This window comes from Gasterosteus aculeatus, chromosome 5 (genome assembly GCF_964276395.1).
Source record: "Gasterosteus aculeatus chromosome 5, fGasAcu3.hap1.1, whole genome shotgun sequence".
Taxonomy (NCBI): Eukaryota; Metazoa; Chordata; class Actinopteri; order Perciformes; family Gasterosteidae; genus Gasterosteus; species Gasterosteus aculeatus.
Window position 1 is genome coordinate 14,034,331 of NC_135692.1, and position 25,059 is coordinate 14,059,389.

Here is a 25,059-nt window from a genome sequence, read left to right on the forward strand (position 1 = left end):
GTTCACCATCTGGGTGGACTGTGTGTGAAGTGGTTTTGGGTGGTGTGTGCGCCTGAGTCTGCGTGATGGGAGATAAATGTCCAGACACTTTCTAAAAGGGAGTGCCAATGGTCGGGCAAGAGAAGGGTGTAGAGATAACCTGCTATTAGCTTTTGGGCGCAGATCCTAGACCAGCACAAAAACTCCCATTGTCCCCCCACCCGCATGAAACTGGCCCAAAACGTGCTCTAATGTAGGCGAGACCCCGGCCCTCGCTCAGATAACACACTCCTGCATCTGGCGCACCATATTGGGAGTGAATTTGCTTCATCACGGAGGGGTGAAGTGCTGCACCGTGTGTCGAGCAGCCTGCTCATCTATCTTGTGCGATTGCCCCCAACAATTCATGTCACTTTACCAAAACAGCCAAAGACAAAGCCGGTTAACTAAAACCAACTTTCCCCCACCCTCCGGAATCCATTCATTTTACAGCCAGGCAGCTAATTGGACAGTATGTCGATCTGGAATGTCTCTCCTGCATAATGCATTTCCAGCGTTTACTAAAGGACCTTGAGATGCTGTTTGTTCAGCTCTGTGTATTTGTCCGTCTTAATGAATGAATGATCCTAACCTATGACCTCACATGAGATATTTCAGACGGCGGGACAATGTCAGGCTTCACAAAGCTAAAGGAGCTATAGGGGCGGGTAAAGAAACAACAAGTGACCTCTGCAGAGGGGAGAGAGCGTGTTTCCGGCCTGTTGGTCATACAGTAAGTTCAGTTGATTTGATGTCAGCTATTCCTTTCCAGCTGATTGGATTTTGCCTGATATTTGTGTCTGATTGGGTTCGTGCTGAATTGACGCTGAAATTCACACATGAGAGGATTTAAACAGACGGGATTGAGAGTCTCCAGCTTCATGAGCTACATGCTAACCCCATCATGCTAATATACAAAGACAATGCCACTGTGGATCTAACGTTAAATGTTCATGTTCATCTTATTTAGCATGTACAAATGTACTAATCAACACTAAAAACAAAGTGCAGCTGAGACTGGTGGAGTTATTATTAGTCAGGCTGGAAGCATAACACCTAATGGTGTTGTTCCTGAGATAATTAAAGTCAGATAAGTTGTCTGGGAACCATTAATATCAGTACACACTGTTACATAGACATAAAACATTTTATGTATAACATATTACATAGAGTTCTCTGTCGCGAATCTCCAGCCGCACTTGGACATCCATTGCATTCCAACATCTAATGCTTAAAAAAAAGGCAGTTTTATTGCAGTTTGAAATAATACAATACATCCCAACTTTCAACAGCAATACACAGGACTGCAATTTACATGGAGGTGAATGGTACAAGTAAGTATGTCAAGAGTTTTATTCAAATACAAAAAGAACACACAAAACAATGGTCAAAAATGAAAAATGACAAATACTTGTTGCACATTCACTATTTCTCTCTCAACAACACTACTTCATAATGCCAGGTTTGTTGTAAAAGACAATGAAAACATTCATTCTGCATAGTCATAATGCACTTTGCATTTGTATGCAATAGATATTAAGTCTAATTCTAATGTCCACAAGACTCTGCAAACCTTTGCAGCCTGACAGGTCTTTAGTGTCAGATCCAAAATCTAACCTACTGCATGATTGAAAACACCCTTTAATTTATTCTAATTCCACACAAAGCTGCTTCTGTTAATTCCAAATAGGTTTAATCATAAGTCCCTCTGGCCATTTTAACTCAGCACACTACAAGCCTCTCTTTTTTTAAATTTCTCTGTTAATATTGTAATATAATATGGCAAACCATTGTTTTGGTTCCCTGAGAAATAATAAGGGCTCCTTCAGCCTGCGCTGCTGTTATTATGCAAGAGGCAGAACAAGATACATCGACAGACGGATCGGACGCAGACAAACGGGCAGGTACACACAGGACAACGCCAGTCGGGCTCAGATCAATGTGACCGGTGCAGATATGACTTAAGCATCAAGACGTGAGAGAGTTTGTTTGCATTCCAGGAGACTTAATCGTGTCAAGACAATTGAACGCGGTGAAACTGCAGGAGGCCGTCGGGCAAACGCAGCAGCTCTTCCTCTTCGCTGGACAATCCCAGACGGCGAAGCTACTCTTTTTTTTCTTACAAATTCTTAAAAGGTTTAAGGTTAAGACAGCGCCAGCAGAAAGGTACAGGGACTCACAAAAGTATTCTTGCAGTATCCGTGTTGAAGTGTCAGTTAAGTGGTCGGCAGTGAGTCTTTGGCGCCCCCCAGCAGGGAGACGGGGCGGGACTGTTGTCTGTGCTGATGTTAACCAGGCACTCGCTGGACTTGAGGCTGGCCAGAGACTTACTGCTCTGGAGGGAGGCCAGGGACCCACAGAGGCCCATCATGGAGGGGGTGTAGTCCTTGTCTGAAGGGGTAGGGACGGACATACAAAGGGTGGGACAAATCAAGTGTGTGAATCCGTATGTGTGTGCGCGGGTTTACATACTATCTCATGAGAACCTGTTGTGCAAAATGTCACCTGTGCACCAGGCTCCTCCATTCTGTTTCCCCTCAGTTCTCTGGGAGTCGGAGTCCAGGCTGATGTCTACTGACAGCAGCTCGCTGCTCGGGAAGCTCCTCCTACAGGTCGACAGAAGGGCAAATTAAGGTGAGTACTGGTACGTATCACATCTTCAGAGTTGGTCGCTGAATTCAAACCTGCGGAACAGCTTGACGTCGTCTTGGCTTTTGTGCGGCTGCAGCGTCGGCCACTGGTTGACCAGAGGGATTGAAAGGTTTTTGGCCAGGTGGTTGGAGTCACATGGAATCAAGCTGGTCCTGCCGAACAAGAGGCTGCGATACATTACTGAGCCAATGCGGAAACCTTCGACTAAACCAATGACAAAGTCTATTGCGTGTCCGGTGGTTTTTAAGGGTGGAAACCACTCACATCTGCTCCTGAAGCTCCAGGACCACGGCCTCCAGGTCCTTCTTCTCCTGTGTGCTGTGGCTCTGCAGCTCCTCCAGTCGGGCCTTCAGCCTCTTGTTCTCTGTTTCTGTGTTCTTCAGCTGGGACTCACGCAGGCGCACCAGCTCCTCCAGGTAACCCTGACAACGCACATCCGCACCAAGTGAAAGGAAATATCCACCCTTTTTATAGATTGTCCATCTGAGGTGCTCAGCGTGTAATATAAACTATTTTGGGGCCTGCCCACTGTTCCCCACACGTGTGCGGTAAATAGAAAAAAGGGATATAAGGATATAACACTAACTACACAGCAACACGGTGCTGTGTATTTAACACAAAAACATGGCCGCACCTTTTGAGCGTTGACGATCTTGAACCTCTGCTCCATCTTGCGGCACTTTGTGCTCCAGCTCTCCTCGTCGGGGACCAGGGGGACGTACGGGTGATCGGGGACGCTGTCGTCGCTCGTGCTGCTTTCAACGCTTTGCCGGTCGTCGTCATCGCTCAGGTAATCATAGCTGCAACGGGCGCACATTGTTCATTCGACTCCTCCGTATCACAAGTATTTACGTTATGAGAATTAATCCTATTAAGTCAATTGTGACGAATCTTTTTCTGTCATTGAACGTACCTTTGTGTGAACTTCAAGTACGGCGTGTAGTCAATCACTGCGGAGGATTTCCCATCCAAGGCCTCCCCTTTCAGACAGAAACTATGGAGGCAGAGCCACACCGACAAAAGTTTAAAAAAAAAAGACGCGTTCCTGTCTAAATCAATCTGTGTGATGCGGAAAACGTCCCCTCACCTGAAATCTATGGCTCCGAGACCGATGAGCATCCCCGTGAGGACCGTGGCTTCCTCTCTCAACACGATGGCTCCCTCTGCATAGAACCTCCTAGAGGAGTCAAACACCAGCATGGGAGAAGGTGGTTCATGTTACGGATGCGGCGGCGTAGCTAAGTTGGGTGCGCGGCCTCCGACCTGGTTGTTCTGCTGTCCCTCAGTGCAGTTGCCATGTATTCAGACAGCCTCTTCTCCATCAGGGCGACTCTGATCCAGGCTCGCCCCTGAATGGATTGCAAAATAAACCATTTTAGCTACCGCGTTCTTCGGAGCCCCACTACCACCGCTACAAACTGAAACAGGTGTGCGCCTCCTCTCATGGTCGTGCAACTCGCCTTGGCTCGGGAGGTGCTGATGTTCTCCATGCTCTCGATGCTGCCGATGCAGCTGTTGGGGACTTTAGCGCAGGCCAGGCGGACGTAGTCCCAGTAACTCCTCTGACCGTCGAACCAGCTGCCGGACGCTTAAGAGAACAGCGCACACATGCATATTGTTATACGGTGTCATGCCGATGTGTTAACAACATATGCAACGTGTGGTTTCTTCTTTAACATGCAGTCAGTGCAGGACGAATCCCATGCAGGCTCATTGCCTTTGAGTCGGTGGCTGAGGATGTGCTCCAGGATGGCCGCGAAATTGATGAACTCCTCGGAGGAATCATCTATCGGTTCGGCTGTGTATTTCTCCAACAGCGTCTTCACCGAAAACCTAGAGAAGAGAGAAGGAACCCTTTTAAAACAGAGGGAGCGTGTAACTGTAGTTTGGCTTTTTGGAATCTCTACTAGGAGAAAGGAAATGACACGATGAACAAAGTGAAACAATGAAAATAAAAACACAATGTGTTTATCCCGTTTGTTTGTTTGTTTGTTGAAATGGATTTCTGCAGAGTATCATCCACATCCGGATGACTCACCGATTTACTGCGAAGAAGCCGTTCATGAAACGTTTCCAGGAAGCGCCGACATCTCAGTGGAAGCTTGAACTTATGACTCTGGTCTGATTTAAGACCTTGTAAGGATTTCTGCTCATATGCACTTTTATATTTAGCCAAATATACCAGGATAAATAATGCTCGTCAGGAGGGAAAATATTTTGGAAAGTTAATGAAATTAAATGAATGAAAATGAAGTGGATAAAATGTAACGTTGGGCAGCATTTATTTATATTATATACGTATAATATAATACAACACACTGATGGGGATCCATAGTTGTTAGAATATTTGATTTTGATCCAAAGTGGCATCCCTAGATAGCTAGCATAGCTAAATATTAGAAATAACTAATGGATTCTAGTGTAACGATGTCCCTGCATATTTAAAGGGTGACCTCCTGCCACAACATATAAACAGCATTCTGTTTATTTAAGGCAACATTATCCTTCTGCTGAATTCACCACTCCACTTAATATCTTCCCCTAAACTAAATAATTCAAAAGGTCCATTTGCTGCCAAATGCTATTTGTGCAGTGATGAGGAGAAATTCTTTAGGGCAGAATGGGCACCAAGCCCTTGTTTTATAACTTTGAGTTTTGAATGTTTCAGCACTTTAAGAACTCTTTTTGTAGCATTTTACCAAAAGAGTCATTTGTAAAAAAAAAAATAAGGTGAATAAAAAAAGTGCACTTGGGTCATGTGAGCCGAGTCCACACCTCAAGGGGCGTTATGGACCCCGGCCCCGGGCGACGTGACCTCTGCAGTACACATACACTCCCTCAGATACAAATGGTGGCCAAGTGATTCCACTCGCCATTGTTCCCGACACAACAATGTCTCATTGAGCCCAGCTGAGGACAGAGGTGCAGCCTCGTGGGTCGACTGTGTACGACAACACAATGTGTGACTGGAGATGTGACCGGAGTCCACACGTATCCGCATTTATATTTTACTACCAAGTTCAACAGTGACTTTGTTTTGAAAAAGAACTAAATTTAACTCGAATCTATTATGTGCATTTTAACATGCAATAAATGTAAGTCCAATTAGCTCCTCTGTTTGCTCTGATTGTCGACTCCAGAGGGAAATATCCGCTTGTATCACTTACTGTGTCTTTCCTTATTTTGCTCAGTCATTTTAGAGCTATTTAGCTGAAAACAGCGGTCTGCACCTACGGCACTATGAGCCACGACTGAGTGAGTGAACCAACACAGTGTTCCAACGTGGGGAACTAAAAGACTCTTTGTATTACGCATCATTTGATCCATTTAAAAAAAATAAAAAAATCAAATGTAGCGGCTTTAGATGAGTTGCTAACGTGGTCTCTTCAGCAGGTTGGGGAATAGATATATTTACAGTTATAGTGTGGCTCTTTGTTTGTACACTGTAATGTGCATAATAATGTCCACGTTTACCAGCTTTGGCCAAATGCACGTAGGTTAAAACCTTCATCCAAAAAAGTCCAATCAGGACCCCCCTCCCATCCCCCCACCCTGCGTCCCTGGGGGGCCAGCCAGTCATTGCCCCATAGCAACCACGCCATTGGAGGGGTGTGGGGGGGGGGGGGGTAATAAGCGCTGACAAAGATGACACTGCTAAACTCACACAGAACCCTGTCAGTGTCTTGCCTGATTGTGTGTGTGTGTGTATATATATAAAATGACTCATGAGAATGAGCTAAGCATGCATGTTGAAATGTATAATCTATGATAAATAAAAACACAATCAGAGCCAAAGCCTGCGCGTCTAACGTCACTCACAGATAATACATGCTAATAAATCCACGATGAAAACGTTTGTAATCCACTGACCTGCAGACCGCGATGAGGTTCTTGCGCTCCACCGCCACGTTCCGAAGCGAGCCTTTCCTACAGGCTTCTCCCGCGGCCATCGCTGCCTGCACGCAGCCGGTCTCCATCCGGGAGGAGGAGGCAGCCCTGGGATGAGAGGACCGCTCCCTGTCGGCCAGCGGTCCTCCTCATTCACTCCCCGGCCGCCCAGAGACGATGTCGCCCCGCAGCAGAGCCGCTGACAGCCGGCGCGTCCTCTCACGGCGGCGGAGACACAGCTCGGGACATCAGATGCACTGTTATTATCAGTATGTCTTATTGTTATTAGTCTTAAAAACAGAGGACAGGCTCACACTCCCTCGTGCTTTCTCTCTCCGCCTACTTCACCATGACGTCAGCGGGGCAGCTGCCAGCACGAACATGACGAATCACCTCAGTGTTGTAAATGACGCGTGTACATTTTCAGAGTAGTTTCCTGCTATAAAACACCGCGTTGGCATTTTCACTAAGGGACGTCGGGCTGCAATATTCTGCAAATAAAACACATTTGCAACGCGATGCGATGAATAAATGTCCAATACATTAAACTGACCAATAGTCTGACAACCAAGTGCTAAGAATTTATCAAGTATCAAACACGTCTTGTATGTATCATCTTTTTATATTATTATTCAAATCAACAGAAAATTTAAGGTCAACATACAATTTAGAAAAAATGTCAAATATGCTACACTAAATATTTCAGTTTAATTAAATGGTGTTTTTTTAAACAGCTTCCAAAAAGAGTTGGAACAAGGCTGTACATAATTCTGTGTGGGTCTTTCTCTATTTCTTATTTCATTACACATTTCAATACATTCTAATTTATACTTTCTCGTCAAAGAACATTTTGCACTTGTGATTATACGTTGAAAATGAGTTAAAGTTCTTGTTCATTGAGCCATTCTATAAATGGTTTTAAAGTGCAATGACGGTGACATCATCACTTCCAGCTGCACCACCATCGCCATCAAGTCGGGTCCTTTCCACCTTCTGTCATTTCCGGTTCACTCTCCCCCCCTCCCCTGCTTTTGCCTTCTCATGCCACCAGAGGAGGATGCCGAGGATCCCGAGCCAACGGAACCGATTGGAGGGGCATCAAATGGTGACCCTCTGGTCCCCAACCTCTCCTCCTCCGACCTGACAGCTGGTTGCCGGGTGGGGGTTGGTCTTTTTGTGCAGGAGCAATCACTCATGCGAATCCGTGTCCGCTCCTCCGTATGTTTTCAATGCCTCGTATTATGTGTTGAGAGCCGGGAAATGCTCAGTTATAATCTTTAATCTAAAATGAGGTTTAGGACTAACAAGATGCAATATGCAGATTGCAGTTTTATGGCTCAATGTATGATGATTTACAGGCACGTTTTTTAATAACATCATTTGTGATGGGTTCTTCTGTGTGGTTGGCTCTTAAAAAGGTACCTATTTTTTGGCAGATTTTAATTTCCGAGTTTTGGATTAGAGACAAAGTTCTTTGTTTGCGATGCATTATTATATAAAGTGAGTTTTGCTTTTGTGTGACGGTTGGTGTTTGATAAATCCGTGTGTAGAACATTATGGGCATGAAAACAACAAAGATACACTAATATAATCCCTTCCAGTAGCACAATAATCCACTTTATGTACTTCAGATGACCTGAACCTCCTTTCTAAACAGTTTTTTAATTTAACAGTATTTTAATGTAATTTGTTTTAAACACGACGAAGGTTTTGCCCTGAGTTTACACCGTTTTTCTGACATCAAAGAAGCAGTGATTCAATCGAATTCAGATCGCTTTGATTGAATTCCCTTTATTAGAGCAAACGAGGCCTACATGCAAAACATTAACACATCTTTCACTTTGCATGCCTCCCTAATTCCTCCCTAAATACCGGTGTTTTGCGCTGCGGGTTTGTCACTCACACACGAGGTCTACAAGCGGCGGAGGTGCCTCCGGCTCGGAGCAGAAGCCCGAGGGCGGCGTGTGAAATTCCGGACGGTGTTGCGACGGCTTTCGGGGGGGTCAGAGGTTAAACGGAGGAAGGGGTTGGGGGTTCGGCCTCCGAGGGCGACGTCATGCAAGATGGACAACAAGAAAGGTGTTGAAAGACCTCGCCTGTCTAGACAGGCTGTCTGACTGCTGGAAAGGATCAAACCCACAGATTATCCAGCTGTTCACAGGAGTTACACATTAAATGAAAGCACATAAACATTTATGTTTATATTACGCACATTTAAATAGATCTACAAGAAATCCATCAGTAACATGTTGACAAAACAACACAAATATTAAATCTAGTCTCTTCTTTGTTTGTGTCCATTCATTTCAATCCCGCTGACTGGCCGGTTTTAGCACATTTTTTTCTGGCTCCTTCCCCCCCTCGTAAATCTGTCGGGACGGCGAAGTCTAATCGCTGAATAATAGTCACAGTTCTGATCCGGGCGGGCATGTGAAGTCTCCCCTGACTGAAATCCAAATAGAGCCCGGTTGAAGATGAGCAGTTCATCCCAGGCTGAGTCCACCACGCCATTTATGCGCATCCGTCTAAACGTATACAAAACGATCACAAGGCGGTCTCCAGCTCCTTCAGGGAAAGGCCGCTTCCTTGAACTTCCTCTCCAGCGGTTGGAGCTGGCGGAGCTCCGTGACTTTTGGCATCGGGGTTTCCTCCACCGGCTCCGGCACGCCTGGCAACAACCCCAGACTCCGTCGCCGCTGGTTCTCCGTCACCTGGCTCCTGTTTGGGCCCGGAGGCCTCAGCCCCGCCGGGCACATACCCGGGCAGGCCGAAATGCGGGTTGAGAGGGCTGTGGCGCGGCGGCCTGACCCCTGGCGCTCGGGCTGCGGCCCCGGCGAGGGAAAGGGCCCTGGGATTGGCGGCGGACAGGCTGACGCTGTGGGTGGCGGTGTGGGACATCATGCCGTAGTAACAGCTGCCCGCGCTGCTGGTCATCCTGGCCTTCTGCCGGATGTCCAGCGTGAGGCTGCGTCTCAGCCACGCCTTCTTCACCTCTGCCTGCACCTGAGAACGAGAAGAGGGAGTCAGGCGGGAAGTTGTGTTTCGTTTTTGGCCGATCAGCAGATCACTCTTTGTGAATAAGGGATGGATGGATTTATGAATAAGGGATTTGTTACCTCTCCGTTGCAGAAACAGTAGATAAATGCCACAAAAAAACCCTGAAGAAAAGGAAATTGAGAGATTAGAAGTTGGCCGCAATTTCGTTTTGCATTTGAAACCGACAAAGTAAAGACGGAAATAATACGCCTGCTTTCTTTCTAGAAGAAGATCAATACCACTGTAAAGGTTATGTGCTAAATATGAAGCTGCAGCTAGCAGACATGTAGCTTAGCTTAGCTTAGCATAGGGTGACTCTTTACTGAGAACTTTCCTAAGTAACATATCATATCATCTGTGGAGGAAAATAATTCTTAAAAGGACTCAAAGGACTAAATGCTAAGCTAAGCAGCTGCTGGCTGTAGCTTCACATCCAACAAATATATTACAGTTATATCAAACAAAAGAAAGCAAACAGGTGTGTTTCCCTGAAATGTTCAACCATTGCTTTGAGTTTATAAACAATTCCGATTTCACATTGGTATTTGTTTAAAACATATTTTTTTAAATCATCAGAAAAGTCAGAAGTGCCAGTTTAGGTTCATAAATGTTCTTTCTTACCTGGGAGGAATTGAAGAACATCTCATAATGCATCTGCACCTGCCACAGCAGCCCGGTGACCTCCGTGTAGGGCAGAGCCATGAACACCATGTAGTGGACCCCAAACAAGGGCATGAGGACCAGTGTGGACTTGAGCAGCTTCCTGCAGATTAACGTTGATGTGAAACTCATGTCCGAGGACGGTGGCATCATTTTATGAGATCCTCAAGGAAAAACTTTACCGGTATTGCTTCCGAGGATCCAATTTACCAGTGTTAGTTTCCCACAGTTTGGAGGCCAGAACACGTATTATGTTGAGGAAGAGGAGGAAATTCACCTGGGGAGGCGTTTAATGGGACCACGGTTAAATAATGTCAGATACCCTTTCATGTCTTGAACATGTAAATATTTTCTTACAACAATGGCTGCCAGGATGGGAACTTGATAGATCCACTTCAGGTTTCCTGCACTGATGTCCCAACATCTGAAAGAGGAGACAGAAGAGTTAAAGCGAGCTTTTGTGATGCCCGAGTCACGCGGATATTAGACAAATAAATGCACCACATGACTCACTGTGTGTCTGCCAGCGACGCTCGAGCACTGACCCAGATGGACACGAACACAGACGGAGCACCTGAGACGAGCGGAGAGAAGAAAAAACACATTTTTAAATCGTTGTCAGCTCTACTTGTGACCACAGGTAATCCCACTCGACCAGCTTACCCCAACCGATGATGGTCAGGGCCCACAGGTAGCTCTTGTCAGAGAGGAAGGCCATGAAGATGAGGCTGTGTAGGTACAACCCCTCCACCAGGATCCAGTAGTGATTGGTCGCCAGGAAATAGAGGAAGAGAGTCACAGCGAGTTTACAGCCGGCCTGAGGACACAGAGCGGAACGCGAAGGGAACGTTTAAACAGGCCGGAAGCCGCTGAAACAGTGGATGTGAAACCATCACGTTTACCGTGTGGGACTTCTGTGCGGCGAAACCAGTCTCGTCGTCCCTGTCTTCAGACATGGAGTGGAGCACGGCGTCCTTCACAAAGATGCTGACTGCTCGGCAGATGAAGGAGGCGAAGAGGTGAATGTGGATGTAATTACGCGTGCAGTGAAGGCGCCTGAAAGATTGTGGACAATTTATTTCAGTAACCCGGAAGACGAGATAAGTCACAACAACGCTTTTGAGGGCGGAGTTGTGGTCCGTGTTTTAGTTCCTCACTTGAAGTAGCCGAGGATGGAGACGGCCACCGAAAGGGACGCGAGAGAAATGGAGTAGCCGACGGTGTACATGAGGTGGAGTCTCTCAAACACCTTCTGAAGCGAAACCAAGACACGGTCAGAGTGTCCTCGCCACTCGCCAGAAAAACACCGGGGTCAGCATGGTGAAAGCCAACAACGGGGCCAAACGGCTTCATTCTGCACATCCGTGCCAACATTCACATCGGGACAAACGCACGCGTGTGCGTACCTCCTCCTGGCTCCGGTGGTTGGAGGTCAGGTACGCGGTGCACTCGCTGTAGTTGGCCCAAGTGCGGTTGATACTGGGCACCTGCTCCCAGCTCCCCGCGGCGTCACACTGCCGATAGGCTTGGCCTTTGGGGAAGGGGGGGGGGGGCACATGGACAACATCAGCACATCTGGTCTGTGATGCAGAAGCATCACACTCGCGGTTCCTCCCAAAGGAGCCTGAGTAAGACTGAGGAAGAAGTTGTCACGGCTCCTCCTCGGCCTTGCAGGGGCGGTTCCTCCTGCAGGCAGAGGAGGGTCTTTAGCGATTGGAGCCACCTGGGCTCTAGGTATAAGAAGGCCTCTAACCACTTCTCTCTTGCTCTCTGCTCCTCCAGGTATGTTCCTGTTTTGTTTGTTCCTCTGAAGGTTTTACGTTGTTCACCCTCAGTCATGTTTACACATACAGGTTCACTCAACCATGCACCTTACATACACCTTACACTATGACATTCGCACACCTCATTCCTTTTCTTTGTTTAAAGTTACTAGTTTTTGATTTATAATAAACTCTTCTTTTGATTGGCCTATACTTGGTGTTTGTGTCCCCTCATTCTTGCCACAGGCTATGAGCCGGCCTGTGACAAATGGGGGCTCGTCCTTAAGTTAAAGTTAATTATACTTTAGTCGTTAGTATTTGAGTACTCTAATAGTTTGCCTTATTTGGTTAAGGTTTTGTCTAGATTGTTTTGGCTTTGTCATTGATTATATTTGTTTACTTGAAGTTTGGTTCATGTTGATTATTGTTTTGTAGTTAACTTGGGTTAATCATGTTAGGTTAGATTGCCAAACTTTTTGTTTGAGGGGATGCTTTAGTTTGGCCAATATTGTTGGAGAGAGCATTGAGAGCCAGGTCTTCCTTTTGTTTGGTTAGCTTTATAGTTTGAGTTCACAATTCACTCTGCTTTTTCTGGGGTTTTGTTCAGATGGGAGTCCTCTCCTTTTGAGGCTTATCAGCGAGTATCAATAGGAGGCTCGTGGTGTTTTTGTTTTAGGTGGCAGTGAACGTGGGTAGAGCTTCCCTTGTTTCCTTTTCCCCTACATCGGCTCGGGAGCACCTCCGTGGATGTGGGGGGGCAGCCAGCTTCTGGTTGTCTTTCCACTCTGCTGGTTTTGTGTGCATAAAAACCCACCACATGTGACTGCACGAAGACTAGGGGCCAGTTAGTTAGTTTTTTTTGGAGAATAGTGGGGTGTGGCTCCTGTCCTTAAACCCAGACTGGCAGTAGGTGAATTGTGTACATTTTTTTTTTCCCTCAGAGTTGGTAATAGTTGTATTGGTTGAGGAAAATGGCTTCTATTCTAAGTGGTTTTGTTCAAACTCCTTCAGAGGTAGCTTTGGAATTGTGTACTAAGGAGCAGTTAATTGAAATTGCTGACCATTATAAGATTGAGATTGATGATGGAAAACTTAAAGAGTCTGTCAAAGCTAGATTAAAGCAGGGTCTTAGAGAAATAGGTGTTCTTTGGGATAACTCTGTTAGTGAGGGTGCAAGTTTTCAGTCTAGCCTTTCATTAACTTTTGAGCAGCAGCGGGAGCTGTTGCAAATGCAGTTAGAGATAGCACGATTGCGGAATGTCAATAGACCAGAAGGAGTACAACAGTTTGACGTTTCACAGAATCTTCGTTTGTTGCCTAAATTTGATGAGTCAGATCCAGACACATACTTTACGCTATTTGATCGTATTGCAGAAGCTAGAGCTTGGTCAGATCTGGACATGACTATGTTGTTGCAATGTGCACTTACAGGTAAGGCACGTGAGGCTTTTTCAGCACTGAGTGTAGCTGACAGTAAAGTTTATGCTAAAGTTAAATCGGCAGTTCTGAAGGTCTACGAGCTCGTACCAGAGGCATATCGTCAACGTTTTCGTTACAGGAAGAAACAAGATTCGCAGACTTATTCTGAATTTGTTCGCGATTTGACTTCTGCATTTAATCGTTGGTGTACAGCTTCTGAAGCTAGTACTTTTGAGGATCTGTCTAACTTGATCGTGTTAGAACAGTTCAAAAACTCTGTATCTGACCAGGTTGCTACATACATTAATGAGCGAAAAGTTAAGTCGCCAAGTGATGCAGCAGTCCTTGCAGATGAGCACAGGTTAACCCATAAAAGTCATTTTGAGTCAAATAGTGATATGCACTTTAAAAACTTTACTCCTAGGAATAGTAAGTCACCTTTTTCTGGAGCTTCGTTCCAAAGGCCACAGAAGTTTGGTTTTGGGGGACCTAAAGCACCATTAAAAGATAATACCTGTCGCTACTGTTTAGTTGAAGGACATTGGAAGAAAGATTGTCCGTTACTTAGATCAAAGAAGTTAGCTCAAGCTAAACCGGCTGTGATGGCCGTTTCTGGTACAGCCTCTGACCATCAGGGTGAGTTTTTTCAGCCAAAAGTTGAGTTTGGTTCTCAATCTCACCAAGGTGACTTTTCAGCTTTTGTTTCGGATGGTGTGGTGTCGCTGGTAGATGGCAACCACAATGTTCCAATTAGGATCTTGAGAGACACTGGAGCTTTGGATTCTTTTATTTTGGAGTCCATTTTGCCTTTCTCTAAGGTGTCTGATACTGGCAGTTGTGTAATGGTACGTGGCATGGGTTTAGTTCCATTCTCTTCCCCTTTACATGTAGTAACTCTAAAATGTGGTCTGGTAGCGGGTGATGTAGCGGTTGGGGTTAGACCCCAGTTGCCAGTAGAGGGAATACACATGATTCTGGGGAATGACTTGGCAGGTAGTAAGGTGTGGGCGGATGGCAAAATAAACATCTTTAAGAAGCAACCTTCAGTGCCCCCTGCAAAGGTATCTCCAGAATACAGTTGTGTGTCTCCTGAGGTATTTCCAGGGTGTGCTGTTACCCGCTCTGCCGCACTCAAGAAGATTGAGAGTAAGCCAGAAAGTCTCGAGTTGCCAGTTAAACTCCAAACTGAACAGTTGACTAGTTCTAGAGAGTCATTGATAGCTGAGCAAAAGGCCGATACTACCTTAACTGATCTGTTTGATAGAGTTGTTCCTGAGGCAGCGGTGAGGAATAATGCTCAGTGCTATTTTCTTCTTGAGGGACTGTTGGTCAGGAAATGGGTTCCACACTCTGTTCAGGGTCTAGGCGAACCAGTTTTTCAGATAGTTGTACCTACTGTTTTGCGGAACAAAGTGTTGCAAACTTCACATGGTGAGGTGGCAGGTCACATGGGTGTTCGTAAAACTTATGATCGCATACTCAGGCATTTTTTCTGGCCTCGTTTAAAGCGAGCTGTAGCTCAGTTTATTAAAACTTGTCCTACGTGTCAGCGCACAAGCAAGCCAAACCAGGTTGTGAAGCCAGCTCCTTTGTATCCAATACCAGCCATAGGACAACCTTTTGAGCATCTTATTATCGATTGTGTTGGGCCTTTACCACGGTCTAAGTCAGGTCATAACTACTTATTAACTGTTATGTGTCACGCAACGAGATATCCGGCAGCTTTTCCCTTGCGTACCATAACTTCAAAAGCAGTAGTTAAAGCATTAACTCAATTCATTTCTACATTTGGAATTCCAAAAATCATCCAGTCAGATCGGGGTTCTAACTTTACCTCCCATTTATTTGCTCAGGTTCTCAAACAGCTAAAAGTTAAACACAACAAGTCTACTGCGTTCCATGCCCAGAGCCAGGGAGCTTTGGAACGATTTCACCAAACTTTAAAATCTTTGCTTCGTTCGTACTGTACAGAACTGTCTGCAGATTGGGAGGAGGGGTTACCTTGGTTACTACTATCTGCTCGTGAGGTAGTACAGGAGAGCACAGGGTTCAGCCCAAATGATTTGGTGTTTGGTCATAAGGTACGGGGGCCTTTAGCAGTGCTGCAGGATGGTTGTTTGCCTGAAGAACCACCTCGGAACCTCATTGACTATGTAAATGGATTTAGGCTGAAGTTGTATAGAGCTGGAGAACTGGCGAAAGAAAAGCTAAAATGTTCTCAAAAGAAAATGAAATTGAGATATGACCGACAGGCGGAGTTGCGTGAGTTTACTCCCGGTGATCGTGTACTTGCTCTTTTGCCTCTTGTAAGTTCACCTTTTCAGGCAAAATACTGTGGTCCTTTTAATGTGTTGCGCAAAGTGTCAGATTTGAACTATCTTATTGAAACTCCGGGGTATAGGAAGTCCTCTAAATTATGCCATGTGAACCTGTTAAAATGTTATCACTCCCGTGATCAAAGCAAAGTGGAGGGAACTCGAGTAGTGAAGTCAGCGTTGACTGCTGCTCCAGTCACTGTATCTTGTGGCTTAAACTTTGTGGATGGGGGAGAGGAGGAGGTCATTAGGGTTTCTGATGAAGTCCTGCAGGGTCAGTTGAAAAACTCCCAGACTTTGCAGAACCTTGGGGTTTTGGTAGATCATTTAGATTTGGAGAAACGTGATGAATTGGTAACTCTAATTAGAAACTACAATGTTTTGTTTTCTGACACTCCATCACAAACCCATTTACTAGAGCATGACATAGACATCGGAGATGCGAAGCCTATCAAACAGAGATTTTACCGTGTACCTGAGAAGAGACTAAAATTGGAAACAGAGGTACAGTATATGTTGGACAATGGTATTGCTGAGCCATGTTGTTCCGATTGGGCTTCCCCCTGTCTTCTTGTAAAAAAGTCTGATTCCACTTTCAGACCCTGCACTGATTATAGAAAAATTAACAATGTTACCAAAGCAGACCTTTACCCTCTTCCTAGGATGGAGGATTGTATTGATCAAGTTGGGTCTGCAAAGTTTGTTAGCAAATTTGATCTTTTAAAGGGATATTGGCAAGTGCCCCTTACCAAAAGGGCTGGTGAGATTGCTGCTTTTATAACACCATTTGGCTTATTCTCGTACACAGTGATGCCTTTCGGTTTGCGGAATGCTCCAGCCACCTTCCAACGGCTGATGAATCGTGTGGTCTCAGGTCTGGAAGGCTGTGCCGTATATTTGGATGACGTGGTCGTCTACTCTGACTCATGGGAGGAGCATATCTGCAGAGTGCAAGCCTTGTTTCAAAGACTGGTGTGGGCCAGGTTGACCATCAATTTGGCAAAGTGTGAGTTTGCCAAAGCTACAGTCACATACTCAGGCAAGGTGGTTGGTCAGGGTTTTGTTTGTCCCGTGGAAGCAAAAGTCCAGGCTGTGAAGCAGTTTCCACAGCCCTCTACAAAGAAGGAACTCATGCGCTTCCTGGGAATGGCGGGGTACTACCGTGCTTTCTGTAAAAACTTTTCGGTAGTAGTGTCCCCACTGACAAATTTGTTGAAGGCTAAAGCTGAATTCATCTGGTCCACCCATTGTCAAGAGGCATTTGATGCAGTTAAGGCTCTTCTGTGTTTGTCGCCTGTGTTGGCAGCACCAAATTTCGAGAAACCTTTTAAATTACAGGTAGATGCCAGTCAAATCGGTGCTGGGGCTGTGCTTCTCCAGGAAAATGATGACCAAGTTGAGTGTCCAGTCAGTTTCTTCTCCCGGAAATTTAATAAGTATCAGCAGAACTATTCTGTGATTGAAAAGGAGGCTTTAGGTCTCATTTGGGCTCTACAGCACTTCGAGGTCTATGTTGGTTCCGGTTTGACCCCTTTAACTGTTTTCACTGACCACAACCCCCTCATTTTTTTGAAGTCCTTGCAAAATCCCAACCAGCGTTTGATGCGTTGGGCTTTGTTCCTGCAACCGTTCAACCTTGATATTAGACATATTAGTGGCAAGGATAATATCATTGCTGACGCTCTGTCCCGTGCTCCTGTAACCTAGTTGGTATGTTCTTTCTGTTGACCCCTACGGGTTGTCTGCGCCTCTTTTCTCTTAATTTGCTCCCTAGGTACCAGGGCTGCAGAGTTTGAGGTATGGACAGTCAGGCGGGGGACACAGGGTGACTGTTAGGAGCCAGGACGGGTATTTCTTTTGTTGTATTTTGAGGGAACTGTTTGGATTGTTTTCAATGTGGGCCAAATTTTGGGGCTGAGGGTTGGACCCTCATCTTAAGGAGGGGGGTGTCACGGCTCCTCCTCGGCCTTGCAGGGGCGGTTCCTCCTGCAGGCAGAGGAGGGTCTTTAGCGATTGGAGCCACCTGGGCTCTAGGTATAAGAAGGCCTCTAACCACTTCTCTCTTGCTCTCTGCTCCTCCAGGTATGTTCCTGTTTTGTTTGTTCCTCTGAAGGTTTTACGTTGTTCACACTCAGTCATGTTTACACATACAGGTTCACTCAACCATGCACCTTACATACACCTTACACTATGACATTCGCACACCTCATTCCTTTTCTTTGTTTAAAGTTACTAGTTTTTGATTTATAATAAACTCTTCTTTTGATTGGCCTATACTTGGTGTTTGTGTCCCCTCATTCTTGCCACAGGCTATGAGCCGGCCTGTGACAAAGTCGGCTCGTTAGTGTGTTTTGAGGCGTCCCACCTCCGTGGTTGAAGTCGTAGATGTACTGTGGACACAGAACTGACACCAGCTGACCCGCTCGGCTCCGCGGCCAGCAGATGATCCCGTCCCACTCGGGGACGCAGTCACCTTCTGCACACGTAAGGGCAAACAGCTGTTAGTTGAAAATTCATATGTTTACTTATGTAAAGAAAATTCACCAGAGTGTACTTCTGCTAATCACTGAATGTTGAGCCAACGGAGCAGGTAGTGCAACGTGTAACGTAGCATATCATGTGAATGGTACGGTTTTTCAAAATTGCATTCACATTGAGTGAAAATATCCACCCCACTGACATTAAGACTAGTAAAGTAATTATGTTTAAAAAATACAACCTACATCACAGGTTTATGGGTTTCAATGTAACACTTGCCATCTTGTATTTTTCTACATATTATTATTATTATAGCCTTCAAACTGAGGCTCCATCTGACATAATTCCTCTCCAAACTGATCAGTGAGGTAATTTATTATCAGCTTCTACGTCATCATGTGAGTGAAAAATGGGCCGCTATTGTCTGCACTTAAATCGTAATCACAGAGATAATGCTCAGCAGGATATTGCATGGGTGTTGTATCTGATCCTAAAATAACTAAATAATATGATAAATACGGTATCTGATTACGCATTTGTTGGACATGCACTCACTGACTTTGTGTTTACAGTGGATGTGCTCGATAGTACTTTTTATAAGGGGAGATTTTTTACATTTAAAGGAGAAACAACCTTTACCCAGACAGCAAAATGAACATATTCCCAATATTAACGTTTTACCCTCAGTGAAAGCTTAAATGGGATTTTATAGATGGATGTAAAATAAATATATAAAATGTTAAAAATGATTGTACATGTTTGGGGGCTAGCTATCATTTTTCTTGCAGATTTCTTTTAAAGACCTGCAGATGCTGTGACCTTTTGACAGGGTAACAACTTTTTTAAAAGCTGCACACAAACCTTTAACCAAGGACATATGCGCCTTGATGCTCCTCTCACACTTTGCGTGAGCACCAATCAGAACGTAGATCTGCTCATCTCGCGTGATGACATCGTCAGAGTCTATCTGTGCAGGGCGGATGAGAGAGACAAGACAAGTTGTGAAGGCAACAACATGAGGGATGCTGTGTAGTGTTCGGCATTTGTCCAAGCCTGAAGTCAAACATCCGCTCATCTCAGCAGCCACGCCACTCTCACATGTATTTATATTTCAAAACACATTGAATTAAGAAATTCTCCCTGTTTCCCGCTCGGGAAACAACAAAACCCTCGTGAGGATCTGATGCACTTCCTCCATGTGTCATGAAATAGTTGTGCGCGGGTGCGGTATGTCATGATCCCTCGCCAACCCCTTTCCCCAGCGGCGGGACGCCCCCCCCCCCCCCCCCCCCCCCCCCTCCCACAGGGGCCACACGGGGGCCTTGTCCTCAGCCCGCCATGCTGCCGAGAGCTGCTCTACACAGGCAGCTTTGTGTTACTGGGTGCCTTTCACAAGGCAGAAGCAGAAACAAGCCGATGGTGTTCACCAATACAGTAATGCCCAGGATTGCAACACTCACAACACAATTTGCGTTGGGATGGAAAGCCAATGCAGACATATTGAGCAGGTCAAACCACTTGTTGAATAATGGACCGTCCGTGGAAACACTCTGGACCGTGTCGATTATGCAGGACCACAATTAGTTATTCAAGATGTCAAACAAAGGCTCTGCCTCCACAACACATATTCAAAATTCAATAAATGCAAGTCGATGGAGAGAAGTCGTTCACTTTTCTTGGCGCGCGAGGGTGGGGGGGGTCATGCTGACGAACGGGAAGTGTCAATAAAACAATCAGGGCTGGACAGCCGCTCGCCTTTGTGTCGTAATTAAATCTGACCCCTCACGCCTTTGCTTCATGCAAAGTGATTTTCGGGGTTCGCAAGCGGGAGGTTGTACGCCGGCCCGAGGCTCTCAGGATCGACCCGAGGACGACGAAGAGATGAGCGTCGGGCCTCAGTGGGTGAAAGGTCACAGGCGTCGTTTTGTGTGTGCGTTTCTTTGTATGTGTTTAACCTTTGCAATTCCCAACTTGTTTAGTGGCTCATTTTTGGGCATGAGGATTTGGAGGAAAGTTTGCAGTAATAGTTGCTGCAAAGAACCATATTCCGTATCCCCTCATTGTTCTGAAAAGTAAAATATCCATCATCTAATCTGTTGTCAGTCTTGTTGATCAATGGCTGGAAGATTTCCCCTGAAGCACGAGATGAATCTAATTCCAGATATTCAAACGATGAAAGAAAGTCACGGATAGATGACATTTTCTACATTTGAGCTCAAAGTGCAGCTGCATGGGAGCATTATTTCTGACTCAGTATAATGTTATAGTGTAAGATATGATGCTACTGTGTGAACACTTTTAGAACATAAAAGCCATTTCTTCACACACAGGACAAAGACACTGAGAATTTCTGTGTGCCTATTATTTAAGATGGGGATTTTCCCATAATTTCAAGAAGTTTAATGTATCTATCATTATCTGAATCAAATAAGATTCCTGAGAACAGGTTTGCATAAATAATAAAACACGATTTTTTGCAAACATTCATGTCTAACTCGAGGAACTAAAGCTATAAAGAAAAATAAAAAGAAACTTCATCAACAACTAAATCACCTAAACACATCGGGCAAGGAGAGTGCACTTACCAGTGCAGTCACCAGTATGACACTGTGGAAAAGAGCCAATGCACCAGTTCCCTGTGCAGACAGCATCATGTCTTCTCAGCTGTCGACTCAAACAGGACGTTCAATCACCGTCAGATCATCTTGTCCTCCACGGGTGGAATTGAAGGAACTTGTATCCCAAAGTTGTACCTACATGTCGTAGTTATTTTTATCTTCGTCGGCCAATTTTAGTATCTTCTTGGGCGTTGGGATCTTTTTAAACAATCCTTTAAAAATGTCTCTTCTCTGCAGAGGCTCAGTGGGCGTCACTAACCCCGTTTGAGAAAGACCATAAAGGTCCGCCAGTATGTGAGAAGAGACGCACTGTGAAGCACCGTGGACGAATTCTCCTCCTTCTACGGGGCTTTGGACTGTCGTCCATCAGAGACAGTTGGCCTTGATTGGCTGTGGCTTCGTCTCACTTAACTCTTTGTGCTCCCTGCAGTGGTCATCTGTCTGAGTGTCTGCTCACCTGACTGTTGCTGCCGTTCTGCTCTTATCTCGTTCCAGACTGAGTGATGTTTGCTTTTACCATCCAGTTGCGATGGTCTCGTATTCTTCAGAAATTCCATACAAACAGTATGTTCGTGTTTTTTTATTCCTAAATAAGAGACTGGATCATAATACTATTATTGTTATTATGTTCCGTCATCACAACTGAATGAAAGAGACGGTACAGTTGCCCCGCTGTGACATTTTAGAAGACGATAAAGACCAGACCTTTTTTTGCTCTTTGTGTTATATAAATGGAACGTTTAATCTATAGTGATAACCTCCCTGACACTAGCTGATATGATGTATATATATATATATATATATATATATATATATTGGACAGGCGTTTGTTATTGTTATTTTTGGGATCAGTTTGTGAGATATTGGAGTTGATAATCCTCAGTTGTTCTACACCAGAAATACCCCCGGGAGATTTCAGGTTACCATGGTTCAGAATGTATTACACATTTCCATTCCAATTTCAAATGTATGGGTAATCTTATAGGAAGATGTTTGAGACTAAATTATTTAAAAAAAACACTATTTTCTTAATAGAAAACCTGTGGGGACAAAACCTCAGTAAGAGCTAGCATAGTTTGTGTAATCCTTTAAAAACGTCTCTTCTCTTCTCCCGTGACAAAATATCTGTAAACATAATGCTTTAATTAACAAGTGAATGAAAATATTTGAATAATTTGAATTAGTTGCAGGACATGTTAACACAATATGGAGAGACAGGATGGTACATTCGAATAATTTCAAATAAGACAAAAACAAATAATATAGCATAAAAATGTACACGTTTTATGTTGTGTTTGTTTGCACAAACAACAACAAAACTGTTCACATAAAACTGACGCGTGTTAATTTATACGACATTTATTTTGAAAACGCCGTTTCTGACGTCACAACCCGGAAGTGCCACTTTCTCAGCAAGGACAGCAGCGCCGTGTTCGCCTGGCTCGTCCTAACTGTACGTTTGAGAACTTCCGGGCTGTTTAACCTCTTTATCGACATGAGAAATGCGTTGTTGCTAAAGTCCGTTCCACGCGCACAGCAGCCCGCCGTCACACCGCGTCAGCTGACGCTCCGGTTGTCCGTGTTTTGAAGGGCATGGCGGCGGGGGCGGCGGCGGCGCTGAGGGCTCTCCGGACCCTGCTCCGCCGGGGACCGGAGGCGACCCCGGGCAGCTTCCCGGTGCCGGGGGCTCGCGTCCCACCGGCGACTCCGTGCGTGTCGTCCCCGCCGTGGAGGAGCTCCTCTGTCCGGACGCTGCAGCTGTCCAGCGCCGCGTGCGCGGGACACAACAAGTGGTCAAAGGTGAAAAACATCAAGGGGCCTAAAGACGAAGCGAGGGGCCGGATGTTCATGAAGTTTGGCATGCTGATTAAGATCGCTGTGAAAGGTGAGATTTAACGGCCTGCTGCAGTTGGAGGGGTTTTCTTGTCAATTAAAACTAATGTCAACGTCGGTTTTGTCTGCAGAAGGGGGCCCCAACCCAGACATGAATTTAAACTTGGCCCAAGTACTGGAGCAGTGCAGGAACAAGAACATGCCCAAAGCAGCAGTGGAGGCTGCAATCAGGAGTGCGGTAGGTCGGCGACCCACTGACACACATGCAAATGAAAGGACCACTGAAAGACAGGTTCTCCTTGACGTAGATCTATTAGCAGGATGGAGACCTTTGCTTCAAAATACAAATCCTTCATTTGTCTCATATTTGAGCATGGAGACGGTCCAATGATGTGACTTATCATTTGGTATAATGGGAATTTGCTTAGTGGTCTGATAACGCGCCGCTGGATCTCATTTACGTCTTTTTGTCTTGGGGTTTACAGGAAAAAGCTAAACCAGCGTCCCAGCATATGTTTGAAGCTCGGGGGCCCGCCGGGTACCTGCTGCTCATTGAGGTCCTGAGTGACAATAACACACGGACCCACCAGGAAATCAAACGCGTGCTTACCAAGAACAGGTCAGCTTTCCATGATCTCACTCTGCTGTGTCTCTGAAACACTCCTCCTGTCTTCTCACGTTGATCGGGCCAATGCACACATTCGATGTATAAGATAATGCAGTAATTACACACACTGGTTAGTTGCAGTGATCACAAAGGCCAGTAGGCCACTAGATGTCCCTGTACCAACATATTTATCTGGCTGCACATATGCAAACAATTTATGGAAAAAAATGTGCTTTCATGTATTAAATCAAATGATTACACAATATAGTTTGTAGCGTGCAATGGTTTTCTCACACCCCTCGCCTGCAGGGCGATGCTGTCAGACGGAGCGCGCCACAACTTCAACAGGAGGGGGGTTGTTCTGGTGCCGGGGGAGAACGTCTCCACGGAGAGAGCTCTGGAGCTGGCCATCGAGGCCGGAGCCGAAGACGTCCAAGACACCGAGGACGAGGAGGAGCGGCCTCTCCTGCAGGTCAGACGCAGGGCGCCGTTGCAGGAGAGCAGTGAGAATCCACATAAGAATATATGCACCCACTAAGCGAGTATCACCGTTTGAATAGCGCGATCTCGTTCTCTCCCCTCAGTTTATTTGTGACATGGCGGAGGTGAGGAAGGTGCGGGCCTCGTTGGAGCAGCTGGGAATGCAGATCACGTCCGCCGGGCTGGAGTTTGTTCCGCGCACCCTCTGCCCTCTGGACCAGGAGCAGCTGGACGCTGCGTCCACGCTCATCGAAGCCCTCAATGACTGTCCGGACGTAGTTCGAGTCTGGGACAACATCCAGGCGGACAGCTGAGCGCGCCTCCTCAGCGCTTGAATGGACACATGTGGGAGATTTGATTCCACAGAGAAAAGATGGAAGTACTGCTCAACAACGCCAGTGCAAATCAGTATGAAAAAATGAGTGTATAGGCAATTCTTTTCTTTGTGGAACTTGGAAATGAAATTTAAAATGATTATTTTCTTTTGTCAACGTGTTCTTGGAAGAAGTTCATGAACAGCAGGTAACAGAAGAGACCCTCATCACGACGGCCCTACAGGGATTTCATGTGAAGTTTACAACGCTACTTCTTCAGAGTAAAGATGAGGGAAATGACTTTTTGTTTTAGAACAGTTTTTCAAGTAATAATAAGATGGCCCTTTTTGTTAGCTGATCGTACATCGGATTGTTTACAGAATGAAAATGTTCTGTCAAAGTGTAATTTCAAAATATCTATTGGAGAACGGGAGCAATGTTTATATATTAACGATGATCAAACTATCATTTGATGAACGTAAAAACAGTCTCTGAAGACACAAAGAGCCGTTGTATATTCTGCAGAGTGAAGTGCAGATATAACGAACTCCTAACAAATCTATATAAATCTATTAAGATCTACATTTGTATAGATCTATACATAGATGACTAAAGGTTACCGCTGAAGGACATTTGGAGATTAAATCATCACAGCTCATTACCCCCCCTCATATTAATGTACCACCCACAACATTGCAGTCAATAAGCTCCCACAGCAACAGTTTGCACGTTACTTAGAGAGAGCAAGCGCCGTACCTCTACTATAGAACTATATTTAATTTGTGGTACAGCCTGAACTGCATGCTAGACCTACACTGAACTGCATACAAGACATGATTTGATATCAACAGGTACAGTGCAATGGTTCTAAACCCATTTGCTCTTTTTATCAATACCAGTCATAGATTTTCCTGCCGGTTTCTGTCTATAGCACAACATCGATCGGTTTCCCATGTGGGCAAATATTCTGTGACAACG

At 45.4% G+C, this 25,059-nt stretch overlaps 3 protein-coding genes and 1 long non-coding RNA gene across 7 annotated transcripts; 2 read left to right on the forward strand and 2 right to left on the reverse strand.

The window, feature by feature from the left end:
- Positions 1–1,243: 1,243 nt before the first annotated feature.
- rundc3ab (RUN domain containing 3Ab) lies at positions 1,244–6,920 on the reverse strand. 2 transcript variants are annotated; one of them, XM_040176231.2, is made up of 11 exons: positions 6,541–6,920; positions 4,388–4,503; positions 4,131–4,258; positions 3,934–4,019; positions 3,758–3,847; positions 3,584–3,664; positions 3,305–3,470; positions 2,935–3,092; positions 2,703–2,822; positions 2,524–2,624; positions 1,244–2,409 (listed from the first exon to the last, which is right to left on the reverse strand). In XM_040176231.2, exons 1-11 carry the CDS (start codon positions 6,645–6,647, stop codon positions 2,231–2,233), a joined length of 1,332 nt encoding a protein of 443 aa, XP_040032165.2. In that variant the 5' UTR covers positions 6,648–6,920; the 3' UTR covers positions 1,244–2,230. The 2 variants fall into 2 exon arrangements, with proteins under 2 accessions (XP_040032165.2, XP_040032166.1); XM_040176232.2 differs by having other exon boundaries at positions 2,491–2,624; positions 6,541–6,915.
- On the forward strand, positions 2,271–4,491 carry LOC144408019 (uncharacterized). The gene is made up of 4 exons (XR_013467767.1): positions 2,271–2,652; positions 2,919–3,086; positions 3,363–3,460; positions 4,354–4,491. It is a non-coding gene; the product is annotated as an uncharacterized LOC144408019 (long non-coding RNA).
- Positions 6,921–8,336: 1,416 nt separating the features above from the next.
- On the reverse strand, positions 8,337–21,048 carry pth3r (parathyroid hormone 3 receptor). Of its 3 annotated transcripts, none has more exons than XM_078103585.1 (13): positions 20,815–21,048; positions 19,091–19,196; positions 18,117–18,227; positions 11,661–11,785; positions 11,412–11,503; positions 11,157–11,310; positions 10,918–11,071; positions 10,768–10,828; positions 10,612–10,678; positions 10,437–10,531; positions 10,216–10,357; positions 9,675–9,716; positions 8,337–9,561 (listed from the first exon to the last, which is right to left on the reverse strand). In XM_078103585.1, the coding sequence occupies exons 1-13, from the start codon at positions 20,881–20,883 to the stop codon at positions 9,103–9,105; spliced, it is 1,677 nt and encodes a 558-aa protein (XP_077959711.1). In that variant the 5' UTR covers positions 20,884–21,048; the 3' UTR covers positions 8,337–9,102. The 3 variants fall into 3 exon arrangements, with proteins under 3 accessions (XP_077959711.1, XP_040032142.2, XP_040032141.2); XM_040176208.2 differs by having other exon boundaries at positions 11,412–11,506; XM_040176207.2 differs by lacking the exon at positions 20,815–21,048 and having other exon boundaries at positions 11,412–11,506; positions 19,091–19,415.
- A 1,171-nt stretch (positions 21,049–22,219) lies between these two features.
- On the forward strand, positions 22,220–24,242 carry taco1 (translational activator of mitochondrially encoded cytochrome c oxidase I). Its single transcript, XM_040176267.2, has 5 exons — positions 22,220–22,732; positions 22,812–22,918; positions 23,166–23,299; positions 23,597–23,759; positions 23,872–24,242. Exons 1-5 carry the CDS (start codon positions 22,441–22,443, stop codon positions 24,079–24,081), a joined length of 906 nt encoding a protein of 301 aa, XP_040032201.1. The 5' UTR covers positions 22,220–22,440; the 3' UTR covers positions 24,082–24,242.
- The last annotated feature ends 817 nt before the right edge of the window (positions 24,243–25,059 follow it).

Bases quoted from the DNA above. Each gene is read 5' to 3' on its own strand.
- taco1 (XM_040176267.2), top strand. From the start codon at position 22,441: ATGGCGGCGGGGGCGGCGGCGGCGCTGAGGGCTCTCCGGACCCTGCTC. The intron at 22,919-23,165 runs GTAGGTCGGCGA...TGGGGTTTACAG, and splicing joins AGGCTGCAATCAGGAGTGCG to GAAAAAGCTAAACCAGCGTC. The intron at 23,760-23,871 runs GTCAGACGCAGG...CTCTCCCCTCAG, and splicing joins AGGAGCGGCCTCTCCTGCAG to TTTATTTGTGACATGGCGGA.
- pth3r (XM_040176207.2), bottom strand. From the start codon at position 19,304: ATGAGCGGATGTTTGACTTCAGGCTTGGACAAATGCCGAACACTACAC. The intron at 10,829-10,917 runs GTAAGCTGGTCG...CGCTCGTCTCAG, and splicing joins CCTGACCATCATCGGTTGGG to GTGCTCCGTCTGTGTTCGTG. The intron at 10,532-10,611 runs GTAAGAAAATAT...ACGCCTCCCCAG, and splicing joins CCATCCTGGCAGCCATTGTT to GTGAATTTCCTCCTCTTCCT.
- rundc3ab (XM_040176231.2), bottom strand. From the start codon at position 6,647: ATGGAGACCGGCTGCGTGCAGGCAGCGATGGCCGCGGGAGAAGCCTGT. The intron at 3,093-3,304 runs GTGCGGCCATGT...GTGCGTTGTCAG, and splicing joins AGATCGTCAACGCTCAAAAG to GGTTACCTGGAGGAGCTGGT. The intron at 2,410-2,523 runs GTGACATTTTGC...CTACCCCTTCAG, and splicing joins TGGAGGAGCCTGGTGCACAG to ACAAGGACTACACCCCCTCC.